At 36.3% G+C, this 27,618-nt stretch overlaps 1 protein-coding gene across 2 annotated transcripts in view; it reads right to left on the bottom strand.

Moving 5' to 3' along the window:
* TAF15 (TATA-box binding protein associated factor 15) overlaps positions 1-27,618 on the bottom strand; it is a 30,515-nt gene continuing 2,897 nt past the window's right edge. Inside the window, exons 2-16 of one of the 2 annotated variants that reach the window (XM_072779547.1) lie at positions 23,159-23,198; positions 21,369-21,420; positions 21,201-21,285; positions 21,015-21,117; positions 17,524-17,717; positions 16,404-16,524; positions 9,399-9,433; positions 8,739-8,771; positions 7,420-7,529; positions 6,104-6,233; positions 3,220-3,312; positions 2,460-2,541; positions 2,255-2,343; positions 1,646-2,147; positions 1-328 (exon numbers count right to left, since the gene is read on the bottom strand). In XM_072779547.1, the coding sequence (XP_072635648.1) occupies positions 289-328; positions 1,646-2,147; positions 2,255-2,343; positions 2,460-2,541; positions 3,220-3,312; positions 6,104-6,233; positions 7,420-7,529; positions 8,739-8,771; positions 9,399-9,433; positions 16,404-16,524; positions 17,524-17,717; positions 21,015-21,117; positions 21,201-21,285; positions 21,369-21,420; positions 23,159-23,198 (1,709 nt within the window). In that variant the 3' untranslated portion in view covers positions 1-288. The remainder of the gene's footprint in view (positions 329-1,645; positions 2,148-2,254; positions 2,344-2,459; positions 2,542-3,219; positions 3,313-6,103; positions 6,234-7,419; positions 7,530-8,738; positions 8,772-9,398; positions 9,434-16,403; positions 16,525-17,523; positions 17,718-21,014; positions 21,118-21,200; positions 21,286-21,368; positions 21,421-23,158; positions 23,199-27,618) is intronic. The other variant, XM_072779546.1, reaches the window with a different exon arrangement.

Genomic DNA, 27,618 nt, shown 5'->3' with positions numbered 1-27,618 from the left:
TCCACAAAACAAGCAGCCTTTATTGCAGTAATACAAAACACTTTCCATTTTGGCAATATTTTACAACGCACTTAGCTTCAAGGGTTGGAAAGGAGGTTGGAAACTAAATGGGGAAATTTCAATGGACATTTCTAAAAGAAAAACTGTCCCAGCCCTCCCACCCAAATAAAAATCCAAATGTCACTTAATTTCACTACCCAAGAAGAGGCCACGAGGAAAGCAGCAGGCAAAACTCTGGCAATTTCACTATGGATCATGTCAGAGACAAAGGAACATTCAAAACAGTCATCAGTATGGTCGGTTGCGCTGATCATTTCTGTAGTCGTTTCTAGGAATGAAAAATAAAGAGCCAGACTAAATTCTAATTTTCTACCAAGTGGGAGCATCAAGACACTTCCTTAGGGTGTTGGCGACTGGCATCAGCTTGACAATTTCTGTTAAGAATGACACCATACCTAATTTATTTCTCCACTCATAGAAGGTGCTTGATAACAGCTTTAAGACCTACAAAGTTCCTAGAAGCAGCTTTTTGCTATCAGTAACTCTCTTAAAAACTTCCCATCTAGAATAAGGACTCCAAACCACTGCGATATTTCTGGAGGTCAGGGACTGTGCCAATTCCAGCACTCTAAATACAAGAGTGGCTTAACAGAATTAGGCAAACAAATATCTATTCTGAGTCTGCCACTTACTATGTGACCTTGGAAAAGTTACTGTTTTACTCCATAAAATAGAAAATAAATCTACCTCATGGGGTTGAAAGGACTCAAACTAAAGAAAATAAAGACACTCCACAGCATTTGCCACACAGAAGGGCTCAAAAGAGAATTACTAATGGCTAACAATTATATAGCACTTACTATGGGCCAGGAACTGTCATAATATAATCTAATCTGACTCCACAAAGGAGGTATTATTGGCCCCATTTTATAGGTGAGAAACACTGATGCTCCAAAGGGTTAAGTAACTTGTCTAAGGTCACACAGTAAGTGGTGGAGACACAATGTGAACCCAGAGAAGTCTTGTCTCTAAACTCCATGCTCTTAACCATGTGTTATACTAATTCTCACTACCCTATACTGCCTCTAGCATACAGATGCTTAGCATAATAACTGAAGTTCTTTCAAATGACTGGTCATTCAACTTCTTCTGCCTCTACGCCATTCACGTGCACAACACTCCCATCAGTACCATCAGCAATTTTCATCTGGAAAAGGTTTTACAAGAATCTCCAGAGGAACTACAGGGTGGCACAACACATAGGATTTCAGAAAACACACTCCTATAAAAGGTGTGCTCCCCCTTACTTAGATTAAGAACCTCTGATTTACATAGTTTCAGATTATCACTCAATCTCAATTATCTTTAGCCATGAAGAAAAACAGCATACGTTCATATATACGTACTCTTATGAAACAATTTCCAAAACAAAACTGAGTTTTAGAAAAACTAGTTTCTAGTTTAGAAAAACATTTAGTCTAAACAGAAAACTAAATGAATCTTCTGCATCCTCACTGAGAGCTTCCAAAGAAAAATTCAAGTTCTAAAAAAACTGGACATTAAGAAAATGTGACAAAAAGGGCTCAGATCCTAAAGTCTAGGAGCAGTGAGGTAAAAAGATTAATAAATACATTCTAATACTCACCTTCCTCCCATTTTGCCTCCATAGCCTCCTCGGTCTCCTCCATAGCCGCCCCCACTTCTGTCTCCTCCGTAGCCGCCACCTCGGTCTCCACCGTAGCCCCCGCCACCACCGCGGTCTCCTCCATAGCCCCCCCCACTGCGGTCTCCTCCATAACCGCCTCGGTCTCCACCATAGCCTCCTCCTCGGTCACCTCCGTAGCCGCCTCCTCGGTCTCCTCCGTAGCCGCCTCCTCGGTCTCCTCCATAGCCGCCTCCTCGGTCTCCCCCGTAGCCGCCTCCTCGGTCCCCACCATAACCGCCTCCTCGGTCCCCACCATAGCCACCCCCACTTCTGTCTCCACCATAGCCACCCCCACTTCTGTCTCCTCCATAGCCGCCGCCACCACTTCTGTCTCCTCCGTAGCCACCGCTGCTCCTGTCTGCGCCATAGCCTCCTCGGTCTCCACCTCTGCCCCCACGACCTCTATAGCCCCTCTCTCCACCGTAGCCTCTTCCCCGGAAATCTGCAAGGCAGAGATGCAAACCAGTGAGGCCAGCATGATAATGTAAAGCATCCCTAATGCCAGTCAGAAGATAAATGCCATGTAGATGCTGTTAACAGCGGACACACCTCCTCCTGAGGGACGAGAGTCCTCTGGTCTGGGCTCATTACACTGGTTGCAAGAATTCCTTCGAGCAAAGTTCATATTTCCACATGACCTGAGAAAGGGGGAAAATTTTAAAAAAACGTTCAATAGTTTCTAATTCAATCAGAAACCCCTCTTGTATCCTCCAACCCCAACTCCTACTACCGCCAGAATAAACTGGATACTTACGGATTAGGGCAAACCCAGTCTCCACTTTTGGGGTCTCCACCTCTCCCCTGAAAGCCTCCACGACCTCTATATCCTCCACGGCCTGAGGGAAAGAAGGGTGGGAGAGAAAAACCAGCGGCCAACATTAAACCCAGCAGAGGAAAAGCACCATATGAAAGAACTAAGAGCAAGTAACCATCAATAATTTGGTGGCCGCTCCAAAATTAACCCCTTATGGTAAAACTCTGAATCTTTCATTTGAGGCTTTACTTATTAGTAAATCCAAGAAATGTGGGAAAAGACCTCAGGCACATATTATAGTGCAAAAATGCACTAAACTTCAAACTTTCTAGAATACTCTCCTTGGTTTGAGAATGTCAGTGATAAAAGTACAGAAGACATATTCCAAATCTAAGGAATTAAACGCAACAGAAATGAACAAGGTGGTAGCAACTCTATCAGGGAACTTAGAAGCTGGTCTGATTACCTAATTAGGTATCACTTAAACAATTGCCTCCTGATCTCCAGGTGAATAACAAACTGCCACAAAGCTTTCCAAAAGTACTTCTAAAATTTTCTTCCAACTACTTACTTAGCTATTATGACACCTATTTACCAAATCTCCTTTCAGTACCCACTCTAAGACAGAAGGAGAAAAAAACCTGTGGAGTAGTTCACACAACAGAGACAGAACATGGACTCAAATTTAAACCCTCTGTACAATATCCGGGCCTGAAACCCTTTGTACAATATCCAGGCCTGTGAGAAACAAGTGACTTACCTCGTCGCCCACCTCCACTTCCACCTCCTCTCATGAATTCAGGTCTTCTGGTAGCAAAGGACACTTTAATGATATTGCCATGGAATTCTTTTCCTAAGAAAAAAAGAGTTTTGAAGAAATGCTACTCCACATCTCCAACTCTCAATAAAATATAAAACTATCTTAGAAATTCTTAGTTTCAGAGCAGTAACACGTCCTCACAAAAATTCAAACACACCAGTGTTCCCTAAGGGTCAAAATAACAGTGCTAAAACATAATCTATTGAGTAAAGCAAATCTGTCACTTGGACGCAGTTACTTCTTACTAAGGAGAAAAAAAAGAAAAAAACCCACATCTAACATTTTTATATGAGAAGAGCCAAGTGCAGAACCATGTGTATAGTATGCTACCACTTCTGTTTTATAAAGGGGAATGAGTGTGTTGGTGAGCACAAGTGCCCTTACATGCACACATATGCTATATGTACATTGCCTATTATGCTCAACTCTCAGTAGGGAAAAACAGATCACTGGAGGTCAAAGGTAGAAAGCAAGCCCATTTTTTACTACACACTTCTGGTATAGTTTGAAACTTTTTTAACCATATACAAGTAGCATTTTTAAAAATAATACAGGCCCAAAAAATGAAAGCATATGTGATTGCTTACAAACACACACACACATATATATATATTCTGCCCCAGGGCCTTAGAGATAGTAATTAATCTTTTTACTTTATATTAAACCAGAAGATTCATAAAATGATTGCAATTCCAGAAGCCTCAGAATCCTGATCAAAGCCCTTATCATTATGGCTGGCAACTTTCCACAATATCAGACAGTATGACCTAGGAAGCCACTCAAGGATCAGTATTTTCAAAGCTACAGAATAACCTGAACTATGGAGTTAAGAGGCTCCCATGCCCTATGGGAAAAAAGCACAATTACTTTTAACATAATGAGCAAAAGAGATTGTGTTTTAATTCACCAAAACTATAGAAAACAAATGAGGAAAATGGACCACGTCTTAAAGAGCAAGGTGATAAGGCCTGACAAATTAATGCAAAAAAGTAAAGAATATGAAGATGACGACAGGAAGAGTATCACAATCTCATTTTTTAAGAAATAAAGAAATGCAATTATGTTTTGAAAGACATAGGTACAATCATCTCAGAACCAGAGGGACCTCAGGTATCTGTCAATTTCATCTAGTATGGTTAAGTCCTTTAGAGACTGTGGATCCAGACTGCCTGAGTTTAAATCCTGACTCTGCCAGTTATGCTATGACCTTGGAAAAAATTTTTTTAAAGATTTATTTATTTATTTATGATAGACACAGAGAGAGAGAGAGAGAGAGAGAGAGGCAGAGACACAGGAGGAGGGAGAAGCAGGCTCCATGCCAGGAGCCTGACGTGGGACTTGACCCCGGGACTCCAGGATCGCGCCCTGGGCCAAAGGCAGGCGCTAAACCACTGAGCCACCCAGGGATCCCTGACCCTGGAAATTATACAGCTTCTCTGTGTCTGTTTCAAAATCTAAAAATAGTAGTAATAGGGTGCATGTCTCATACAGTTATTTTGAGGACCAAACAATTAATGCATATAAAGTTTCTAGGACCATGTCTACACTATAAACCAGTAAACACGCAGTTGGTGTTGGTTCTAATTAGAGTATAAAACAATGAATTTCTAATAACATGGGGAAATGACTGTTAAAATGTTAAGTGAAAAAAAGATGAGACAAAACTACATTTGGAGTATAATGATAAACTATTTTTCTTAAATACTTTTAAAAGAATGGAAGGAAAAAAAATTTTTTTTAAAGATTTTATTTATTCATGAAAGACACAGAGAGAGATAGAAACATAGGCAGAGGGTGAAGCAGGTTCCCTGCAAGGAGCCTGATGCAGGACTCAATCCTAGGACCCCCGGGATCACAACCTGAGCCAAAGGCAAACACTCAACCACTGAGCCACCCAAGATCCCCGTATTAAAAAATATTATAAAAAAAAAAAAAATATATATATATATATAAAATCAATGATTATCTCTAAGTAGAGGATTACAGATGCTTTACTGCTTTCTTCTACTTTCCCATATTTTCCTGTTTTGGGGGAAAAAAGTCTTAACATTTCTTCCAAATATGTATTAACTTTATATTTGAAGAGATATTAATCTAAATTTACAAAGAAGAGAGTTAAGCAGGTCAACCCTCTAAATTTCCATCAGGGTGGCTTCAAGCACAAGGTAGAGTAATAAGGAAATACTGGAGAGGGGATCCCTGGGTGGCGCAGCGTTTTGGTGCCTGCCTTTGGCCCAGGGCATGATCCTAGAGACCTGGGATCGAATCCCACATCAGGCTCCCGGTGCATGGAGCCTGCTTCTCCCTCTGCCTGTGTCTCTGCCTCTCTCTCTCTCTCTCTCTCTCTCTCTGTGTGACTATCATAAATAAATAAAAATTTAAAAAAAAAAAAAAAAGGAAATACTGGAGACAAACAATGAGAGAGCTCTTCTACCTCATTTCTAAAGATATGTAAAAACTCTGGTCTTCATTTTTTTTTCTGGTTTTTATTTTTTTTTTTAATGTTTTTTTTTTTTTTTTAATTTTTATTTATTTATGATAGTCACAGAGAGAGAGAGAGGCAGAGACACAGGCAGAGGGAGAAGCAGGCTCCATGCACCGGGAGCCTGACGTGGGATTCGATCCCGGGTCTCCAGGATCGCGCCCTGGGCCAAAGGCAGGCGCCAAACCGCTGCGCCACTCAGGGATCCCTGGTTTTTATTTTTAATAAAAAATATCCACAAAAGTAAACATGAAAACAACCAGTTACTAGAATATATTTTGACTTCAAGACTAGAAAACATTTAACCAAACTGCATATTGAAACTATATGAATAAGATATACCATCAAACCAGTCAATGGCTGCCTTAGCTGAAGGAGGATCATCAAATGACACTGTTGCCTCTCCTTTTGGCTTCCCTGTGTCCTTGTCTGTATACAGATTTATCATTGGTTTTCCTGTCTTCTTATTTGTCTGAAGAAACAAAAAGCTGGTATCAGCATTTTAAGAAAAAGTAATCATAAACCACACAATTAAAGATTTTTTTTTAAAGGAATTCACATATCCATACTACAAATCTATGTACCTAATATAAAAATGAAGTTTTCTATTGGTTCTGAAAAGGAAAACTTAAGTAAAACCCAAGCTATGAAAATGATACAATGTTTTATCTATGTATAATTTCTTGAAACTCACAAAAAAAATGTAGATAATGCTTCATGTAAAAATGTACCTTGTAAAACATAAAAAAGTCAGGAAGAATGTACACCAGGCAAATTAATAGATTACCACTAAGGTATACAAACTGCAGCTGGCTGGGATGGGAGTGGAAGACAAAGAATGTTTACTCTTCAGAATTGCGTAAATTTTTTACATCATGTGGTAATACATTTCTAAAGAAATTTTAACTCCCCAAAAATGGGGTGAAAAAATGAGTAATTCCACAGACACCAAAACAAGGACAACTACAAACTGATTTCAGGCAATGCTACAATCTACCCAACACTACTTTAACTGCTGCTTTCTAGTTGAAGAGAGGAGAAATACATACATGAAACAAACAGTGCACAAGACACATAAGCAAACAATAAATACAGTTATGAAATAAAGCATTATGTACTCAGCTAATACATATAGCGCAGTCTGCCTATATAATGGCCTTTCAGAATCTTTTTTTTTTTTTTTTAAGAATTTATTTATTTATTCATGAGAGAGACAGAGAGAGAGAGGCAGAGACATAGGCAGAGGGAGAAGCAGGTTCCACACAGGGAACCTGATGTGGGACGTGATCCCAGAACTCCAGGATCACATACTGGGCTGAAGGCAAGTGCTAAACTGCTGAGCCACCCAGACGTCCCTGGCTTTTCAGATTCTATAAAATGTTCTCACAATCTCATTTGGTTCTCACAATTTTAGGAGCTAGGCAGAGGCTATTTTTAGAGTCCAAGGCTGAAAGCTAAAGCTGTAGAAGACTATGGAAAGATAAATTAAAAAGGAATACAATTTTCATGTATGTAGCAAATTTAGCAAAAGGCCTACAGACATGATTTGGCATTTGTATTAGGGAATTTTAAGACAGAAGCTTATATAATCTATGTATCTTAACTAGAATATGCTAATAATTATGAGATTTTCAAGATAAGCCATACTTCCTACTCACCTTGATAATTCCTATTTGTTTAAAGAACTCCCCCACTTGATCTGTAGACACACCCTCCCCAAGTCCTTGCACAAAGATTGTGTTGTTATCTGAATTATCAGATTCTGAATCTAAGGGGGAAAAAAATGTGGTTAATTTTACATATTCCTTGGTTTTACTACATCCTGTTCAGTAATCAAGAGCAATAATTTATTGTACAATATTTCTATTACCAAAAGGAAAAAAGGACCAATATACAAAAAATCTTATATCAACATGCAAAGTGGTCATCATAGTTATTTGGTAGCAGATCCAATCCTTACAACTAAACTTCAGTTAATGTGGATCAAGTCCACAGTATGTGAAATACAGACCAATTAAGGGAGATCTTAGAAATCTTACTCCTTAGATTGATACAGGGCTGAAGCTCATGAAGAGATGAAGACCGTTAGTATAAGTTAGCATTCCTTTCTTTGGAGAGCTTTAGCGCTTTATGGCTCAATCAATACTTTTAAGGCTCTCCAGTAGAAAATTCCGCAAATCTAACTTTGGACTTCCAAGCAAGCCAAGCACAACTGCTGGTTTCCCATTCATTGCATAAGCTTTGTATATACCAGAGGGTAGGGGCACCTTGTCACACACCTTACCTTACACGCACACTTTTGGATTAGTACAACAAAGTAAGAAAGATGTACAAAAATTCAGTCCATCAAGGGATAATTCAGAAATTGCCATCCATATAGAATACTTTGGCATCTTAATAAAAACAAAAGTTCTGATTTCAATATATTAAAATTTTTTGGCTCAAATAGAATTTTAATATCTAAATCATAACTTCCAAAAGGCTCCAGGTAGCCTTAAATTTCATTTAAAAATAAAAGCCATATGAAATTTGTGACTCTGCCCAGAGTAAGACAATTCTCCCCACGTATGAATTGTTTCTTAAGCCCTCTAAGCAGACTACCAATTGATGTAATGTTTTCATACTCATAGTTTTTCTACTTCAAATTCCCAATGATTATCAACTCTCTCAAATCTGATCTGTAATATTTAAATAAGCAATGTTAATTAGCAATACAAGATCAAGTATTTCTTCACAGAAGAAAAAGCAGAGCATGGGAAACCACAAACATAGCAATCTTCCCAGCAAACTTTCCAATCAATTTCCCTGAATTTTTCTTTCTGGTATATTTTCAGAAGTGTAGCTCCCCAATTCCGGAAGCACTGTCAAATTAAATCTTCCTCCTGTCCTAACTCTCCAAACACACACACTTTTCCCTTGAAAAATTGGAAAACTAATGTTCTCTTAATGGCAAGTCACAAACTACCATAAACCTTACCAGCATCTGGTCTGGGTCCATAATCCCTGTGACCTAAGGGAAAGGAAAAGAAAAAGAAAAAAAAAAAAAAAGCTATTTAAGGCAACTCATTAGAAATCATGAAAAACTAGTAATAAAAACCAAGGCATGAAAAGTCAATAGTTCCAAAATCCTTGAAAGTCAACCATCACAGATTTACAAAGTAAATATATAAATTAAGTTTTATTAAGTTTAAGAAATCAAGATGAAAGTCAATTATTTCCTTAAACTTGTCCCAGACGGTACCGCCACTTTGGCATTATACTAGTATCACTTTGGTTAAGCTCTGGTTGTGAAGGCTGATTGGAAAACCCTAATAATTTAACAACACCATGTCAGCTACCTTTATTTAAAAATGTTATTGTCAAAATCCAGTGGAAGTCTCATTCATCGGTCACCACAGACTCTTTCATGCAAATTCACTGTGCAGAAACCCATTGGTCTGTTTGAGATCAACTTTGGCTTTTTAATGTTTTCTTTGATATATATATATGTATATATATATAAATTTTTTTTTAAGCACACAACACACACCAGCCTCAACAGAGTAAGAAAGGGCTTAGACTGCGTCTGCGGGATATTGGTGGCTTTTAGGTTTATATAGCATTTCCACTGAAACATTTTGGGATACTCAGCACTTACCACCAAAATTTTTGAAGCCACCGCGGTCACCACCACTGCAGAGGAAAAATTGAAGAAATGATTTCTTCCTTAAGTCTCTAATGTGCTGAGCCCTGGGCTCAATCTACACTTAACTGTCACAAGTAGAGCGCCTAGGGAAACAGTAGCACCTCTAACTTTCCAGTAAATTCCATTTCATAGACTCCAAAATGTTGTTTTGACCTAAGTGTTTTCCCAAGAATCTATTTCCAAGGGTGCCTTTTCAAGCTTACTACAGAATATATCTCATATACTCTCATTTTAATCTTCCCAACCCCAAGCCAAAGGGATACTATTCATATAACTTAAAAGCTGGAGGCACAGAATGAAGAATGGTAAACTGAAGCAAACATTCTTTCCAACAGGGATATTTTTTTAAATATGAGGAAAAAAGAAAAAGACTAGAAGAACAATACAAAGCTAGGTTAAGATTCTGATAGCAGAAATGGAGGCAAAAACTTTAGTAGTATGTTCTACTATGATACCAAAATGTGAGTTTTATGAGATGAAGAAAAAAGTGAGGTACAAATATACACGAAAGTGAGCCTGAATGAAAGTAGTCTTAAAAAATCTCAAATCATTCCGAAATCTGATAAAATGAGCACGAAAAGAAAGCGTAACTTAAAACTGCCCTTCTACTCTATACCCACTATAACATGCTAGATCTCCTCATATAAGAGCTACTGAGATTCATGCTGCTAAATGCTCTGTACACCAATCAGTAGACCATATCAGAGACAGAATGCAACATACTCCAATATCGCAGCTGCCCACAAGAAAATGACTCTATTTGGCAAATTTCCACTGCCAGGTAAGTCAGTAGTCCTTGTGAGCATAAATCTAGGTAAGACTAAAAAAAATAAATCTATGTAAGAAATCTAAGATCTCTCTTATCACAAAACTGTTTAAATACTACATTAAAAGCTTGTTTCTCTTTCCTGAACTAAGTAATCCTCTAAGACTCACCTGTTGTCATCGAAATAAAAACACCTAGTTTTCAGATGGTGACATCTAATATTCTACTACTATTGACCATCTTCTACCATAATCCAAGAAACTAATCCAATACACTAATGTCTCTTCAATGCTAAAAGCCTCTTCTATAATGATAATGATAACCCTCTCTAGCCTCTAAGATAGATGGCTTTTCTGAACAATCCTGAGAAAAACCGTTCTAACTAAATGAGAAAGCAAAGCAGTCTTCTTTTATAAGTCAATTCTACTACCTTGATATAAAATCTCCCTTTGCAACCAGCTTAGGTATAGACACGTGCATCTTGTTATTAATTTTAACTTCCGGAAGACTATAAAGGAGAATAAGGCTACGTCAAGACTATGCAGACAATATAAAGCTCAGGTCCTTCATATACATATAGCTTCCTATTGAGTCTCTTCAATGCCTCTTTCAGAACAGTACTCAAGCTCTTCCTACACTTCTAAATGACCTGTCTGTAACTGCTTAACTCTTTTAAGAAAGGAAAACAAAAGAGTTGAGATTGATCTGCTAAAAATCTCATTATTAGAAACTACTATATCTCAGATTTCTTCAAAGATGATCATGAGAACTCAAAAAATAATGAGGAAAAAACTAATGAAACTATTAAGCCTGTATTCCTGTCAAGAGGTTAAAGTCCCCAGGATAAAGTAGATTTTTTAAATAGGAAATTTTCACAAGTGCTGGAAAAGATACCTCTTATTTATTTTGCTGTCATCTTAAACCAAGTACCAAACTGTTTATCTGGCCACAGTGGAGAGAAAATATGCAACTGCATACATCCGCTAATTCCTATAATTTCTATTTTGGCCAGCAATAGAACTTTGAACAATAAAAAAAGGACATACCACTGCAAAATAAAAGTGCTATAAAGCAAATAACATTTAAATAGGTTTATTATTTCCTATTTCTCCATATAATATTTTAACTTAATTCACCTTCATTTGAGCATTACCTTTGAAAATAACGGCAGCTGAAGATTTCAACACAATGGCCATAAATGTGAAAACATCATAGTGCATTTGAAAAAGTACTAGTCTTCAAACTAAAAAACTCAGGGTATAATCTTTATTATTACTAATCAATCTTGAAAAATTGGGCGAGTCAGTAATTCTCCCTAGGCTAGTTTCCTCCTTCACAAAATAAGGATTTACATCCTTGCTACTCAAAGGGTGGTCCAGGAGGTAGTAGCATAGGCAGAGCCTGGAAGAATCTCAAAGAGCAGTATCTCAGGCCTCACTCCATACCTACTAAATCAGAATCTGCACTTTTAATAAGATCTCCAAGGAATTCATATGTAAAGTTTGAGAGACACCAGTTTAGATGATCTTCAACACTATACAAAGCTTTCTCAAGTTTCAACATTCCAAGTTCAAACGTTTCAATCATTTTTCTCTTCACTTACTAAGAAATTCTTTATTAACTGGCTATAATACAACCCCTTATAAGTAAATATATTATATTAAATACACTGAATAAACCTCAAGTACTACTCACTATTAAATATTTAACAAGAGATAGGCCTGTGGTTAAGAATCTTTCAAACCTGAAGTCAGGTTACAAGTCCCTTTTCCATAAACCAAGTTGAGGCTTCATTAGCCAATTAAGACAACGAAGATACGGAACATGTGGGTCAATATGTTGTCACAACAATTTGTCTTCCTCTCAGAAAAAGCAGCAACCTTGTATACATAAAGAGTTCCTGAAGTAAGGACATTTTAAGGTGAAGTAGTAGAGCTATTCAGAGATTAAACATACTTAAATGTATGGCTCAGTGTTCCCTGCATAAGAAAACCAACTATATATTCTTGACTTAACAACAGAAATTGTTATCCCAAGTTCAAAGCCTACTCTAAGGTAGGCTGAGGGTTCTCTCATTGGTATTATATAAAGTAGAAAATGGTCATTTAATTTCAGGTGCTTGTCAAGAAAAAGTTCTTTGACAGAATCTCTACTCTGAATCTTTCATTTAAAAAAAAATCTAAAAAAAAAAAAAAATCTAAATATATCTATTCAAGAACTTAAACTGCCAAATGAGTAAAAGGACAATACAGAAATCTTTGTTCCCAGAAACTCTATTACCTAGAGAGAGAAAGGGACTTACCTAAAAATTAGAAAATATCAGTCAAAAAAAACAAACCATGCTATGTTGAATCTTCATAGTAGTAAATACAATTTTTTGGGTGCAAAGAAGACTAACGTTAATTCCAAATGTAAATGACTCAATGGATTTAAATATCATTCTTTTTAAGATTTTATTTATTTATTCATGAAAGACAGAGAGAGAGAGAGAGGCAGAGACAAAGGCAGAGGAGAAGCAGGCTCCATGCAGGGAGCCTGACATGGGACTCGATGCTGGGTCTCCAGAATCACGCCCTGGCCTGAAGGTGGCTCTAAACCATTGAGCCACCCGGGCTGCCCTAAATATCATTTTTAACAGTAGCTGTATTTATGTCTTATTTTCTCCCATATCTTTATGGTAAAAAGGCTCTCTAGATTCAACATTTACCCACATTTCAAGAAGCCAAGAAATCTTTCATTCTAGAGCTACATGTCCAATACAGTATTCATTAGCCACAATTGAGATGTACTCAAAATATAAAATACAAAATGGATTTTGAAGTCTTTTTATGAAAAAGCCAATGTACAATACCTCAGTAATTTTTATACTGATCATATGCTAAAATACTTTGGGTATGTTAGATTAAGTAGAACATTATTAAAACTGATTTTACCTGTTTATGTTTTTCTAATGTGTCTACTAAAAAAAATTTTTTTTTAATTTTTTTATTTATTTATGATAGTCACACACACACAGAGAGAGAGAGAGAGAGAGAGAGAGAGAGGGGCAGAGACACAGGCAGAGGGAGAAGCAGGCTCCATGCACCAGGAGCCCGACGTGGGATTCGATCCCGGGTCTCCAGGATCGCGCCCTGGGCCAAAGGCAGGCACCAAACCGCTGCGCCACCCAGGGATCCTCTACTAAAAAATTTAAAGTCATATATGTAGCTCACATTTGTGATCCATATTACCTTTCTACTGGGCAGTGCTGTTCTAGACTATCACTGCAACATGTACACAATTTAAATGGAACTAATCAAAAACTCTTGTAAGAAGACACTCAAAATTCAAGATGACTGTTTTAGGCTTAAGATATTAAAGCCTGAAAAGAGCTACGTAACTTGGTGATCTCATCATGAAAAATGATTATCTATAGAATTCTGGCAATTCTGCAATGCATTCATCCCAATGCTGAAGTTAAAAACACTGAGAGAACTTATAACTTTAAACTTCTAGTCCACTAAGAGGCCAGTGATCAATTTTAGATGACAATCAGAAAGTGAATCTTTTTGCTACAACTGCTTTTTCAAAGAGAAACACTGTTTCCTAGAGTCCCTATAATTTTCACACATTTTTCTTTCATATTTGGAAATCTGACAGCTTCCTTCTGGTCTGTGTTCTTCCTCCAGCCAAGCAATCATACGACTTGAGTCTAAGAATGTCCCATCCTTGTACCATGTATCCCACCCTCACCCACAAACTATACCTCTTCTTCTTTAAATAGAAACCTAACTAATGTCAGGTAGTCTTCAAACAGCCCTGAAAGGATTATATGTTCAAAACCTTGATATAATTTTTTAAATAAGATGATTAGAAACATAAATGGGAGTGTTGATGAAGACTAACAAAAAATGTTTGGATATTTTTGGTACTTAAATGTAAAACCAACTGTGGGGAAAAAAATCCTGAAACTGAGCATTTTTACTCTAATTAAAAATACTTTACCCATATAAATAAGCTAAAAAGCACATCTTGAGTAACATACTGTGATATGTGAAAATTATACGAACTTCAAATTTCCATATGCATAAATGAAGTTTTATTGGAAAACAACCATGTTTATTTATATATTGTCTATGGCTACTTTGGTGCTATAAGGGCAGAGGTGAGCAGTTATAACAGAAATCTTATGGCCCAAAAAGCCTAAAATATTTACTACATGGCCTTTCACATAAAAAACTTACCAACCCAATATAGAGAATCATCATATCATCATCAACATGGATTCCTTAAAAAGGTCTTTCATGAACATCCCATTTTTTGGCTTGGGTGGAGGGGCAGAATAGGGTATAGATAGCAATTGGGCAAGACACCCTCCCCCAGTCTTACCCTGAACCAGATCAGTATCATTTTGACCTAATATATAGTGGGCTTCTGCATAAGATAATGTGTGAAGAGGTTCTAAGGCTAAATAAAACCATCTGAAAATCAGAAGTTTAGTTCATGATCAAGTATCTAGACCAAAAGTCATACTGAAATTATACTGAAATAGGACGCCAAGGAGGTTATAAAAGTTATTAAAAATGCAACTCTCAAGATGGTTAAGGTATGGATCTTCTCTCTTTTATTAGGAGATTCATTCAAGGTCCTTTCAAATCTCTAAGATGAGTGATCTCTCAAAGATGAAAATGTTTTGTTCAAGATTTCCCAAAAAAATAAAAAATAAAAAAAATAAAGATTTCCCTACCCTCCTCCTCTTCCTGAAAAGTGGGTTCTACCACTCTCACAGTCAGAATTTAATAAATAATTGATAGGATATAATTTCCTTATGAAGAAAATTAAACCTACGATATACTATAAAACATACAGCATTCCCAAGAAGCCAATTATCTAAAACATTTAACTGGAAAATTAAATATACCTATTGGCTATCTTGTTTGGGATTCTGTCTGGGATGTGAATGAGGCTATTAAGTAGAAAGTGAGCACCATGTCACTTTACATTGTTCATTTATATCCACATGATGGCAGGCTGCTCACTTTGATAATGAAGAGCATACAATAATATATTTATATACTGTAAACTGACTTTGGCTATCAACCAAAGGACTTTTATAAAAGTTTACCAAATATGTTTAGGCTTTAGTTTGCCATAGTATCAAAGTACCGTACACTAAACACAGAAAAATACAAGTCTGTGATCCAATTCCTGGCTCACTTGGAAGTAACAGTGCTGTATGTAACTGGTTTTGTTTCTCAGTTCATCTCAGGGGACAGGCAGTCCCTAAGGAGCAAAAGAGTGAACTGGTACTGATATGTTATCAAGTGTCAGTTAACAAGCCACTAACAATTCCAATTCCCAAGGAACACATACTATCTTTTAAGCCTGTGCATTTTACACATTAATTTGTAACCTGCAAACCTCAACTGAGGACAACAAATGTCAATTATTTTTTCATTCTTGTTTTTAGGACCAAAGTGCTAGATTTACAGATATATTTAAAAGTGATTTTGTAACCAGCTTTCATGACATATGCCAAAATTAAGTCCCAAAACCTGGGACTAGCAACGGGGAAAAGAAAAACTGAATTAAAGTCATCTTTTCCATAGCTTAGTCTGAACAAAATACACAATGTGAGGTGATGCTGCACTAATTATTTCAATAATTATTTACTTAGAAGGGAGACAAAATAGTTTAAGTACATAAAATCTTTCTCATTTGCCAACCCCACCTTTATATACCTGATATTGCCTCCTAATATTTTCCCTTCCCAAGGGGATTCAAGATTAAGGAATAGCCTCTCTGCACTCCAATCTAAAATTAACTTACCTTTTTTTATGTTTTACATATAATATACTTGGATTTCTCAGAGTCATCTTTTAAAGGAATTTAGACTCTATAGCTCTGGCAGGAGAAACATAGTTAAGTGGTTTAATCACAACCATAACAGGGGAATTTTCCCCACTGGTGTTTAATATACACCACATAAACAAACTGCTAGTATAGCCTATTCTGAGGTAATTTATGTGACATCTTAAGACTGAAAATAAATTTTGAATTTCTGCCTTCTTCTCTACAACATAATCTATTTTATTTAGGCCTCTTAACTGAATCAGATGCTGGAATCAAACCAGCTAAGTAAAACAATAAAAAATTTTTTTAATTGAAAAAAGAAAGAGAAGAAATGTAGGCACCTATACTTAAATACTTACCTTGATCCTGTCATAGGACCTCTTCCATCCTTGTCATATCCCCCACGCCCTCTACCTCCTCCCTGTGACCCGCCATATCCTCTATTATCTTCTCCATACCTACTCACATCACGACGGTCATCTACAAAAAGAAAAAATAATATACACATGAATAAGTAACCATTGTAATTTTTGACAAAGGCTTCCCGTAACATAAACTTAAATGGCTCTTTAGGTCACATATTATACCCTTTGGAAAATGGCACATGTATGCAGAACTCAGAACCACCTAGAATTAAATATGTTTGAGAATTATATCTGTGTCAAATTCCATTCTGCTATGGTCAGATAGCAAAACGGTGACATGGGTATCACCGCTTGATGTCATGGATGATAAAAAGTAGTTGAGTTCCAGTACAACATTAGGTACAAATTCTTATATTAGATGAAAAGCATAGCCCAAATCTTAAAAGTTATTCCTTCACCTCAAAAATACTTAAATATAAGTCAAGCATGGACAAGAAATAATTGGATTTTCTGAGACATATTCAGAGACTATATTCACTGAAGATATTCGGTGAATGAGCTTCCACTTTTACTCATTCACTTATTCAACAAATATTTATTAAACAACTACTATGAGCCAGGCCCTATACTAGGCAGTGAAGGGATAAATGAGTTAAGACAGGACTTATGTCCCCTGAAGCATTCACTTCCATGACATGAACAGATTTCTAAGTATCAGTAGTATATTCCAAGTGCTGTAAGAAAACAAGTTATAGAATGGCTGGTCCTTCTTAGATGTGGTGAGAGAAGGCTAATACAGAATCATAATTTCCCTAAATAAAGTATACCACCATCAAAACAAATGGTAGGAGCAACATCATCAAATGATCAGTTATTAACGCAAGAAATGAAATTCATGTCATCAGTTATCAAAAAGTCACATGACCTTTGGGGAGTCTGAGAAGTTCAGAAATAGAAATCTAATAAAATAGCTTTGATGGCTGTACCAGAAGCACATTTATTCAAGGGCACTCTGAATTTTTACAAACAGTTGAAATCCTATGTAGGTCTTTTAATCCAAAACTCAATACAATTCTATGAGGGGAAAAAAGAATAAAAGGTCATTATATCATACCTTGTGTGTGGTGGCTGTAATTATCCCTTTGTGAATGGTAGGACTGCTGATTTTGATTATAGGAATCATGCTGTGGACCATAATTTGACTGCTCATCATATGAACCTTGATGTTGGTCATAGCCTGACTGTTGGTCATACGAATCTTGTTGACCATAGTCTGACTGGTCATATGAAGGCGCTCTTCCACCTTGGCTAAACAGAAATCAAGAATTTGAAATTTTATAGAATTATGTTCACTGTAGTAAATCGACTGAGATCGAGAGGCCTGACCAGGCTGACCTCAATCATATTTAATACTATTTAAAAAAAAAAAAAAAAAAAAAGATGTAGCGACACCTGGGTGGCTCAGCGGTGGGCGTCTGCCTTTGGCCCAGGGCGTGATCCTGGGATGCTGGATCGAGTCCCAAATCGGGATCCTTTGTGGGGAGCCTGCTTCTCCATCTGCCTATGTCTCTGCCTCTCTGTGTTTCTCATGAATAAATAAATAAAACCCCCCCCCAAAAAAAAAAAGATGTATTTATTTGCTAGAGAGAAAGAGAATGCAAGGGGGAAGGGCAGAGCAGGAAAGAGAATCTGAAGCAGATTCCCACTAAGCACAGAGCCCAACACAGAGCTGGATCTCACAACCCTGAGATCATGACCTGAGCCAAAATCAAGAGTCAGATAGATACTTAACCAACTAAACCACCCAGGCGCCCCTAATACCACTTTCTGGACCAAATCATTTAGTTATTTTATCTACAAAATCTCCTTATCAGCAATGGAATGACCTTCAAACAATTCCATTTCACCATCATTGAAGAGGTTCCATAGTATGACACAAACCACATGGACCTTTGAAAACATTAGTCAAGCAAAAAAATCACTATGGCTTTTACCATTCCTTTGAATTTAAAAAAAAAAAAAAAAAAAAAAAACTAAAGATGCCACAAAGTACAGTAATATATCTCATTCTTTAAACAAATATATCACAAGTGCTAAGTCCTTTTAAGATTTTATTTATTTATTTGAGAGCAAGAGCACGAGCGGGGGGAGGAGGGAGAAGAGGGCAGAGGGAGAAGGAACAGATTCCCCACTGCTGAGCAGAGAACGTGATGTGGGGCTCAACCCCAGGACCCTGGGATCATGACCTGAGCCTAAGGCAGACGCTTAACTGACTGAGCCACCCAGGAACCCCAAGTGCTGAGTCCTTTTAACAGTTATATTAAAAGGCTCTCTATCACTTAATCTTTAACAATGTTATCTCATAGTATTTTGGGTACTATTTTCTTATAATTATCTTTAGAACCAATGGTACATTCTCCTAAATATCAATGATAAATTTCAGAAAACAATAAGTGGTGCCTGGCTGGCTTAATCAGTGAAGCATGAGACTTTTATCTTGGGATTGTGGGTATGAGCCCCATGTGGGGGGAAGAGATTACTTAAAACAAAATCTTAAAGAAAAAAAAAAAAAAAAGGAACTTATCATTCAGATAAATTCCTTTTAGAGGAAGGAACTTGCTTTGTGATGCCATTTTTTATGTGAAACTAGTCTACCAAAAAATGAGACTGCTTTACTATCTCTAGCAATTCAAAAAGAAATTTCTAAGTATGTTTTAAGCAATACAACTATTAATTTGCCTGTTATCAGGATGGGAATGTTGAAAAGAACATTTAATTGAATTTGAGTTCTAATGTTTACTTTTAAAGAAAGGGAACAAAAAGTCTCATAACTTAAGTCACATCTTATTCCACATCAGATGATCAGAGCAATCTAATAAATAAAGATCACTATGTTCCCCAAACTCCCTGTCCAAAGCACATCACATCAGTGGCCAGAACCCTAGCCCTTCACTTTAAAATGGGTAGCTCAGTTAAGTGTTGCCTTCAGCTCAGGTCATGATCCCAGGGTGGAGACTGTTATCAGTCTCTCTGCCCAGTGGGGAGTTGGCTTCTCTCTGCCCCTCTCCCTGTTCATGCTCACTCTCTCTCTAATAAAATCTTTCAATAAAATAAAATTGTAAAAAAAAAAAAAAAAAAAAAAATTAGGGGAACCTGGATGGCTCAGTCACTTAAGCGTCTCAGAGTCACAAGATGGAGCCCCACAGTGGGCTTTACACTCAGTGAGGACCCTGCTTGAGATTCTCTCTCCCTATTCCTCTGCCTCTTCCCCATTTGCATGCATACATACATACTGTCTCTCAAATAAATTTTTAAAAAATTTAAAAATAAATAATAAAAACTTAAAATTAAAAAAATAAAATGGTTGTCAAACCAAATCTAAAACTTCTCTTTGGCCTGCACTTAACAGGCCATGCTTCCAAAAACACATCCTTATAAAAGGACTCTCCTAAATTTAAAACTAACCAACAGGACTTAAAGAGTTGTTTTGACATAACATGCTGAGAATTATTCCCTACATTTGTACTCCACACTCTACTTTTCAAAACACTCTCATATCTGTAAGACTGACAACATGATCTCATAAATCTTTCCCCAATGCTTTTATTTAACTGATTTCACTTAGAATAATTTTTTCACTGCAGAGAGAATAACTTATGACCTCAGTTTTTGCATAATTTTTTAGCTATGTAACTTAATAAAATACATAATCTTAACTTCTCTTTAACCTCTACAAAATGGGGATAATTACTGACACACTCTCATAGTGGTCAAGTATCAATTAAATCAGAGAATGCAAAAGCATTTCACAAAATGCAAAGCACAATTTTTAAAAACTAATTAAAAAATTTCTTAAAAAGGGATGCCTGGGTGGCTCAGTGGTTAAGCACCTGCCTTTGGCCCAGGGCATGATCCTGGAGTTCCAGGATCAAGTCCCACATCAGGCTCCCTGCATGGAGCCTGCTTCTCTCTCTGCCTATGTCTCTGCCTCTCTCTGTATCTCTCATGAATAAATAAAAATCTTTCAAAAAAAATTTTTAAGAAAGAACAAGCTCCCCATATCTGAAACTTTAAAAAAAAAAAAACTATAAAATGAAAACAAAAATTAAGAAAAGAAAATCATAAAACCTGTACACTTGTTAGTAAATATTCACCTACCTATACTAACACAGAAAGCATATTTGGAGTATCTGAAATGTGTGGACAGGTTTTAGCACTTTTTGATTTTTTTGTCTCTGAAAAGGTAATACATTAAAATGGCTAAAAAACTAAAATGGAAATAAAAGCACTGACAAGTCTCCTTGTATACCTAGGTTTTTATTTAATCTCAGATATAAAGCAGAAATCCAATTTTTTTTAACATTTAAACCATATGCATTCATATACAGCTAAACAGTAATTTTACAAATAACACATTTCATAAGAATCAAACCACAATGCTGACAATTTCCACATTCTTCATAACACAAAACTATGAAATTCATACTTCAAAACTTTTCTGGAAAAAATGTGCAAAGCTAGGAGTTTGATGGTGAAGTCTATTTAATACCCAAAGTATTATTTCCACTGCCCAACACAATCTTAGTGCTTTTACTGTTTCCTTACCCTCCTGATGATTCCGTGTTTTGCTGTCCCTGGTTATTGTAAGACGGCTGGCCATATGAGCTCTGCTTTTGGTTCTCATAACCACTGTAGGATTGTGAATAACCTAAAGATTGGAAAGATATACCATTTAGTAAATGTTCTGATTTTTTAATTTCTAAAAAAGCAAATTTAACAAACCAATCGAACCTGACTGGCTTTGTCCATAGCTGGAGTAGCCGCCATAGTTCTGTCCATATGAGGAATCAGTAGTTTGTCCATAGCCAGAATAGCTCTGAAATTTAGGTAAATAAAAATTTCATTCTCTACTTAGTTAAAATTACTATTTAAAAAAGCACAATTTATATTTTAACCTACTTGTGGTGCTTGTCCATAACCTTGGCTGCCTTGATTTCCATAGGAAGAATAACTGTAAAAGAAAAATGTACTTGAAAGAGATATGCTAGAACTTAAAAGCTTAAAAAAAAACCCTATCTTCATTTTCAATTTTCAACTCTGTACAAGCTTCTCCTCTGAGCAATGGCCAATATGTCTGTCTTTTAGAGTCTAAATTGAAAGGTGATGACCAGACTGTTAAGACATAAATGAAGTCACTCCCAGACTCTTGAATACCAAACAAGCACCTAAAGTTTAGCTTTGACAATCTTTCACAAATGTAACTAGGTTAGAACTAGAAAATCTAAATAAATAAATAAATAAATAAATAAATAAATAAATAAATAAACGAACTAGAAAATCTCAAGAGAATTATACTTGGGTGTGGGGAGGGATTACATGGAAGCAAGACCCATAATAAAAATCTGAGACAGAAAAATAACTTTTTAAGTTAACACTTTAATCAAATTAGCTATGTTTTCACAGATTAATTTCTTCTCACCATCTTAAATCTACCTTTCAATTCCTAGAAAAGGCACTATAGGCACTAAAAGTCCAATTTCTGCCTCAGTAATTAAAAGCATGTATATCTTCAGAGTACTATCACAGAATAAAATTATATTGTATCTCCAGTGTCATAACACAGTCTGGCATATAGTTTGTTGACTGAATCAATTTACCTTCCTCAGATTTGAACTTTAATTTTACAGCATGTAAATTCTAACAAGTCAGAAACAAACTTTCTCAAAATATGTCCCCCCCTGCCTAAATATTTGCAAAAAAAAAAAAAAAAATCTTTTTTATCAATCCAGAGCTATAAAGTGCTAACAGAATTTAGCTTTATAAAATATATTTCACTGAATAAACATTTGCTAGTTGCCTATTATGAGGTTAGCACTACTCTATGAGAACAGAAAAGTAAGTCAAACCAGTTTTGTTCTTATGAATATCAAAACTTGAGGACAGAAGACACCTGAGATGCTATTCTGAATATCTCACGTTGAGATGCAAAAACATTTATAGTGTAACTTGAAGGCTGTGTTTCTGGCAAGTAAAAGAACCCACTGCATGCATATAGTCACATAAAAACAGACTTTTCTTTTTATTTTAAGCATGGCAAGGAGTCCTTTTAAAATGCTCAACATTTCTATTATAGTGCTTAAAGAAAATCTGCTCTGAAAAATAAATAACATATTATATACAATCAAAAACTGAAATGCTGGGGCGCCTGGGTGGCTCAGATGATTAAGCATCTGCCTTCTGCTCAGGTCATTATCTCAGAGTCCTGGGATCAAGTGCCACATTGGGCTCTCTGCTCCACAGGAAGCCGCTTCTCCCTCTCCCTCTGCCTGCCACTCCTCCTGCTTGTGCTCTCCCTCTCTGTCAAATAAATAAATAAATAAACAAATAAATAAAATCTTAAAAAAAAAAAAATAACCTGAAATGCTTTAAGAACCTGTTATATAGTTCAATTGTTTAAATCTTTTTAATAGTTTCATTTTAAAAATTTCCTGAAGTAAACATACTATAAAATATCTATGAGATTTGTTTTAATCTCTAGGGGGCTCCTGTATTTACAGATTCAAGTGGCTTTTTTAAAAAGGAAAAAATGTTTTAGTACATATGTACACAGGCCTTTCCCCCTTGACAAGCTAACATTTAACTCTAAGAAATCCAGATACCAAATCTCAAAAGGAATGCTTGACTAAACATTATCTTTATCCCCCTCAGTTCTACTCTTACATAGTATTATTAAAATGTGTATACTTTACCTTTGCTGGTCACCCCCAGACTGACCGTAAGTTCCAGAATCTAAAACACATAAAAAGAATTTTAAATCTTATTTAAAATGATGCTTCCCTCAAAGGCTGACTTTAGCTTTTATAGATGAAATGTGTTAAGAAAATGTAGTAGAAACAGGAAAAAAACTAGTTAAAATTACTGTATTTACAGTAACTATATCTTTGAAAAAGAGCATTCTATTAAATGTGTCCTGATGGTCACAAGAACCAAGTGAACAAATATATAACCATCAAAGAAAAATTCATCCTTTTTTAACAAAAGCTCAACTCAAGCTACCTGTATATACAAAAAGACATCTACTGAAACTAATCAAGACCAAAAAATGGGGGGTGGGGGGGTGGGGGGGGTGGGGGGTGGGGGGGGTGTAGTGGGCTACACTCTGACAAGATAAATCCCCAGGATTACATTGACTTGTGAATCCTCAGCAGCCCAACAGACTTCATTCCCCTATAATGGACTGGTTTGGCTGCCAGCAGCAACTAATAGATTTCTGAACTTTGGTAAAAGCAGCTAAGTTAGTTGTTTAGCCCAAACTTTACCAAGCTTCCAAGGACTTGACCAACTGGTACACCAACTCAGCAATACCTGCTTCGCGCTTCCTTTCCAGCAATAAAAGCTACCAAGGAATGCAAGACTTAATTAAATAATGTCAAAAAAACTTTTTTTAACCATGAGCTTTTCTCAATAACTCAAAATGTCAGGTATATCAAAAACTTTTGAAGAGGCTCTGTCCTTTACGTTTCTACTGTCAAACGAATGACCTAAGCTTATTAGTAATGAATAAAAGTAATATTATATGAAACATTCTTACAACTGCAAAAAATCACTCCATCTGAAACTACTGACCATTAGGGCCAATCTCATCCAACATGAAACAAAATCATTTGCTGTCAAACAGTTCTGAAAACCCACCAGAAATCAAATGAGTGACATCTTCATTCAATTCACATAAAGCTACAATATGAAAACATTGCCGCTGGCAGTAGAAATAGAGGACATCAAATTTGCCACTCATCAGTAACAGAAATATACAATCAGATTCAACAAAATTATTCTTCTAAATCCTTAATTATAAGAATATTGAATGAAATCCTGACAAACTACTTCCTTCTATGAATGTAAAGGACTTAAGGCTGAGATGAAAAATAAATTATGCATCACTGCCATACCCATAATAAAATGACCACAGATTCATAGCTAATTAACCAAATACACTATGAAAAGCACTCAGAGGGATCCCTGGGTGGCGCAGTGGTTTGGCGCCTGCCTTTGGCCCAGGGCGCGATCCTGGAGACCCGGGATCGAATCCCACATCAGGCTCCCAGTGCATGGAGCCTGCTTCTCCCTCTGCCTGTGTCTCTGCCTCTCTCTCTCTCTGTGTCTATCATAAAAAAAAAAAAAAAAAAAAAAGAAAAGCACTCAGAATCTAATTGGACCAGAGATTAGATACAGCCACCAAATGAGAAAGGCAATTAGCTTCAACCAAATCAGAAACTAAAAAGAATTATGAAAAAAAAATTAAAAAAATAAAAAAATAAAAAGAATTATGAAGGGCAAGATGGGGTGTATGTGTAAAACTTAAGGTACCCTGGGGATAAAAGCAGCTTTGGCTTCAATTACATCACAAGGCATAGATGGGGGTTCTCCCAATGAGAGTGGAGTCCAAGATCTGTTTATTTCCCTTTCACTCAAGCAAAATTATATAAGTACACAGCATATAGGTCATGTAACCCTGGCTCAAATCCAGGAAGTATGAGTTAATAATTTTAACCCAGTCACCTTGGTCCTCTGAAATTTTGTAATTTTTTATATGACTTTAGTTGGCTGACTTTAAAACTCCAGAAAATATATATATTGACTAGTAAGTACGGCCCTTAGTATAAATAATGAGGAAATACAGAGGTCTTATATTCATCAAAGAAAATGAGTTTGTAAATATTATTTACAGTATTTCAAACTACTGCTCTTAATGAACCTTGTGTCTGAATCCATGATTTAGAAATGCTTTCATTTCCAAGTGTATAGGGTTTTGATTCTGTTTTTGTCTTCCAGTTATTGCAGCCAGAAAAGATATTTTCTCTATTATTCCTGGTACTTATTAGGATTTGCTCTTTTTTGCTTTTCCCCCTTGGTAAAGATTTTACTTGCATAAATGCCCCTAATGTGCTTGAAAAGAACTGTGTATTTCCTAAATGTTGAGTCAATTCTGTTAAGTCTAGATACTTGTTGGTTATTTCATACTAATAACATTTGGTCCACTTAACCTATTAACGACACAGAAAGGTATACTAAAAAAAAAAAAAAACCTCCATTTGGCCATAGACTTGTCAATTCTATTTTTTTTTTTTTGCTTTCTGTATTTTGAGGCTATACTGTCACGCAGATGAAAGTACAGATTTACATACTTGTGATGAATATCCTTTTAACATTACATTATGACAAAAAATGTCCAAACTTTATTTTGACTGTTAATATAACTAAACAATCTTGCTTTTGGTTGGTGTTTGCCTGGTTAATCTTCTATTTCTATATTTCCAACATTTCTTATTCTTGTTTTAGGTATATCATTTCTGAACAATATACAGATCATTTTTTCCCCACTGTGAAACTTTCAACTGGCGTTTTCACATTTTTTACTACTACTTTTTATTTACTCTTACATGCCTATATACTAGATTTTACTTACTAGGGTTTTCTTTTTCCTTGTAACTCCTTTCCTGCCTCCTACTAGATGTTCTTTACTTTTTCCCCTATTGCTTTGGAAGATAAACATTCAATTTTTTTTAATGTTATCACTCATAATTTAATATGTTCAATTTTTAACATGCACTCTTGACAAAATTCAAAATGATCTTCAACCTTCACTAGAATTAATCACAATACTACAATGGCAAGCAACCACAGCCTTCACATGTTATTTTGCTTCCATTTTTTAACTTCCAAATGTAATCACCTTAACTTCAATGTTCCATTCTGTTAATACTTGCTTTTTATTTACTGTGTTTGCTTCTATTGTTTTTTGCATGCTATTTCTCCTTTCTGGATTCAATTTTTCTTTAGCTCCTTTGGCAAAGGCCTGAAAGTGGTATTCTTAGTCTTTAGACTTGGGGTCATCTCATTATTTTCCAGTTTCTTAGAACTTTAAAGTCTACCAATCTTCCTCTGGTAGGCAATTGGTATTTCATAATCTAAAGCTTCACATCAACGTATCTAGGTATTAACTGATTTGTAATGTCTCACATTTGAAACTACTTATTGATTCAAAATACTCATCAATCTTAGAGAATTCTCAACTCTAATATTGATTCCTATTCTCTTAGAAGATATATTATACACATATTAAATGTATGACATTGCTTCTTAACCTGTTTCTTAATCTTGTTTTTTATCTCCTGAATTGGATTGTGGGTAATTGTCTTCTACTTCACTAATTTCTTCTGCTAGGTCTGCAATTCAACTTAACCACAGTTTCTACTTCTAGTAGATATACTTGGTTCTTTTTATTTTTTTTTTAAGATTGTTATTTATTTATTCATGAGAAACACACCAGAGAGGCAGAGACATAGGCAGAGACAGAAGCAGGCTCCTCACAGGGAGCCCGAAGTGGGACTCGATCCCGGAACTCCGGGATCACACTCTGAGCCCAAAGCAGATGCTCAACCGCTGAGCCACCCAGGCATCCCTACTCGGTTTTTTTTAAATCTACATGACCTTTCTTCATAATATCTTGGTCTTAGGGTTGACTCCTTCTGTTAGGTTTTTTTTTTTTTTTTTTTTTTTTTTATGATAGTCACACAGAGAGAGAGAGGCACAGAGACACAGGCAGAGGGAGAAGCAGGCTCCATGCACCGGGAGCCCGATGTGGGATTCGATCCCAGGTCTCCGGGATCGCGCCCTGGGCCAAAGGCAGGCGCCAAACCGCTGCGCCACCCAGGGATCCCCTTCTGTTAGGTTTTTAACAATTTCAAACATAGATTTGCTTTCATATTACCTGCTAAGGGTTCTAACCTCGTTTATCTCAAACTCTCATTTTGGTGAACTGTTTCTGAGTTCTCTAATTCTTTAATGTGAATCTTTTGTGAATCTTATTTTTCCTAGAAAAGTCCTGTGACCTAGGCTGTGAAATTTCCTCCAGAAAAGGTTTTTCATTTGTTTCTACCAGGAGCCCCAAGGTTATTACCAGCCCAGAACCAATTTTTGTTAATTTCTTGGCTTAAGTCTTCCTGGACTCCCATAACTAGCCTAAATACACACCCAAATTGTATGAAGCACAGTTCCCAGGTTACAAATTCTCAGGAAAAGACTTTTTTCACTCAGGGCCCAAGGTTCCTTATTATCCGTTATGCTGATACAAAGGTTTTTTTTTTTTCTAGTTTATTCTTTCACTGTCTAAAGACAGTCTTTCAAACATCTAGGTTTATGTAAGGTC

This window comes from Canis lupus, chromosome 16 (genome assembly GCF_048164855.1).
Source record: "Canis lupus baileyi chromosome 16, mCanLup2.hap1, whole genome shotgun sequence".
Classification (NCBI taxonomy): domain Eukaryota; kingdom Metazoa; phylum Chordata; class Mammalia; order Carnivora; family Canidae; genus Canis; species Canis lupus.
This window is presented reverse-complemented; position numbering and strand designations above follow the sequence as displayed.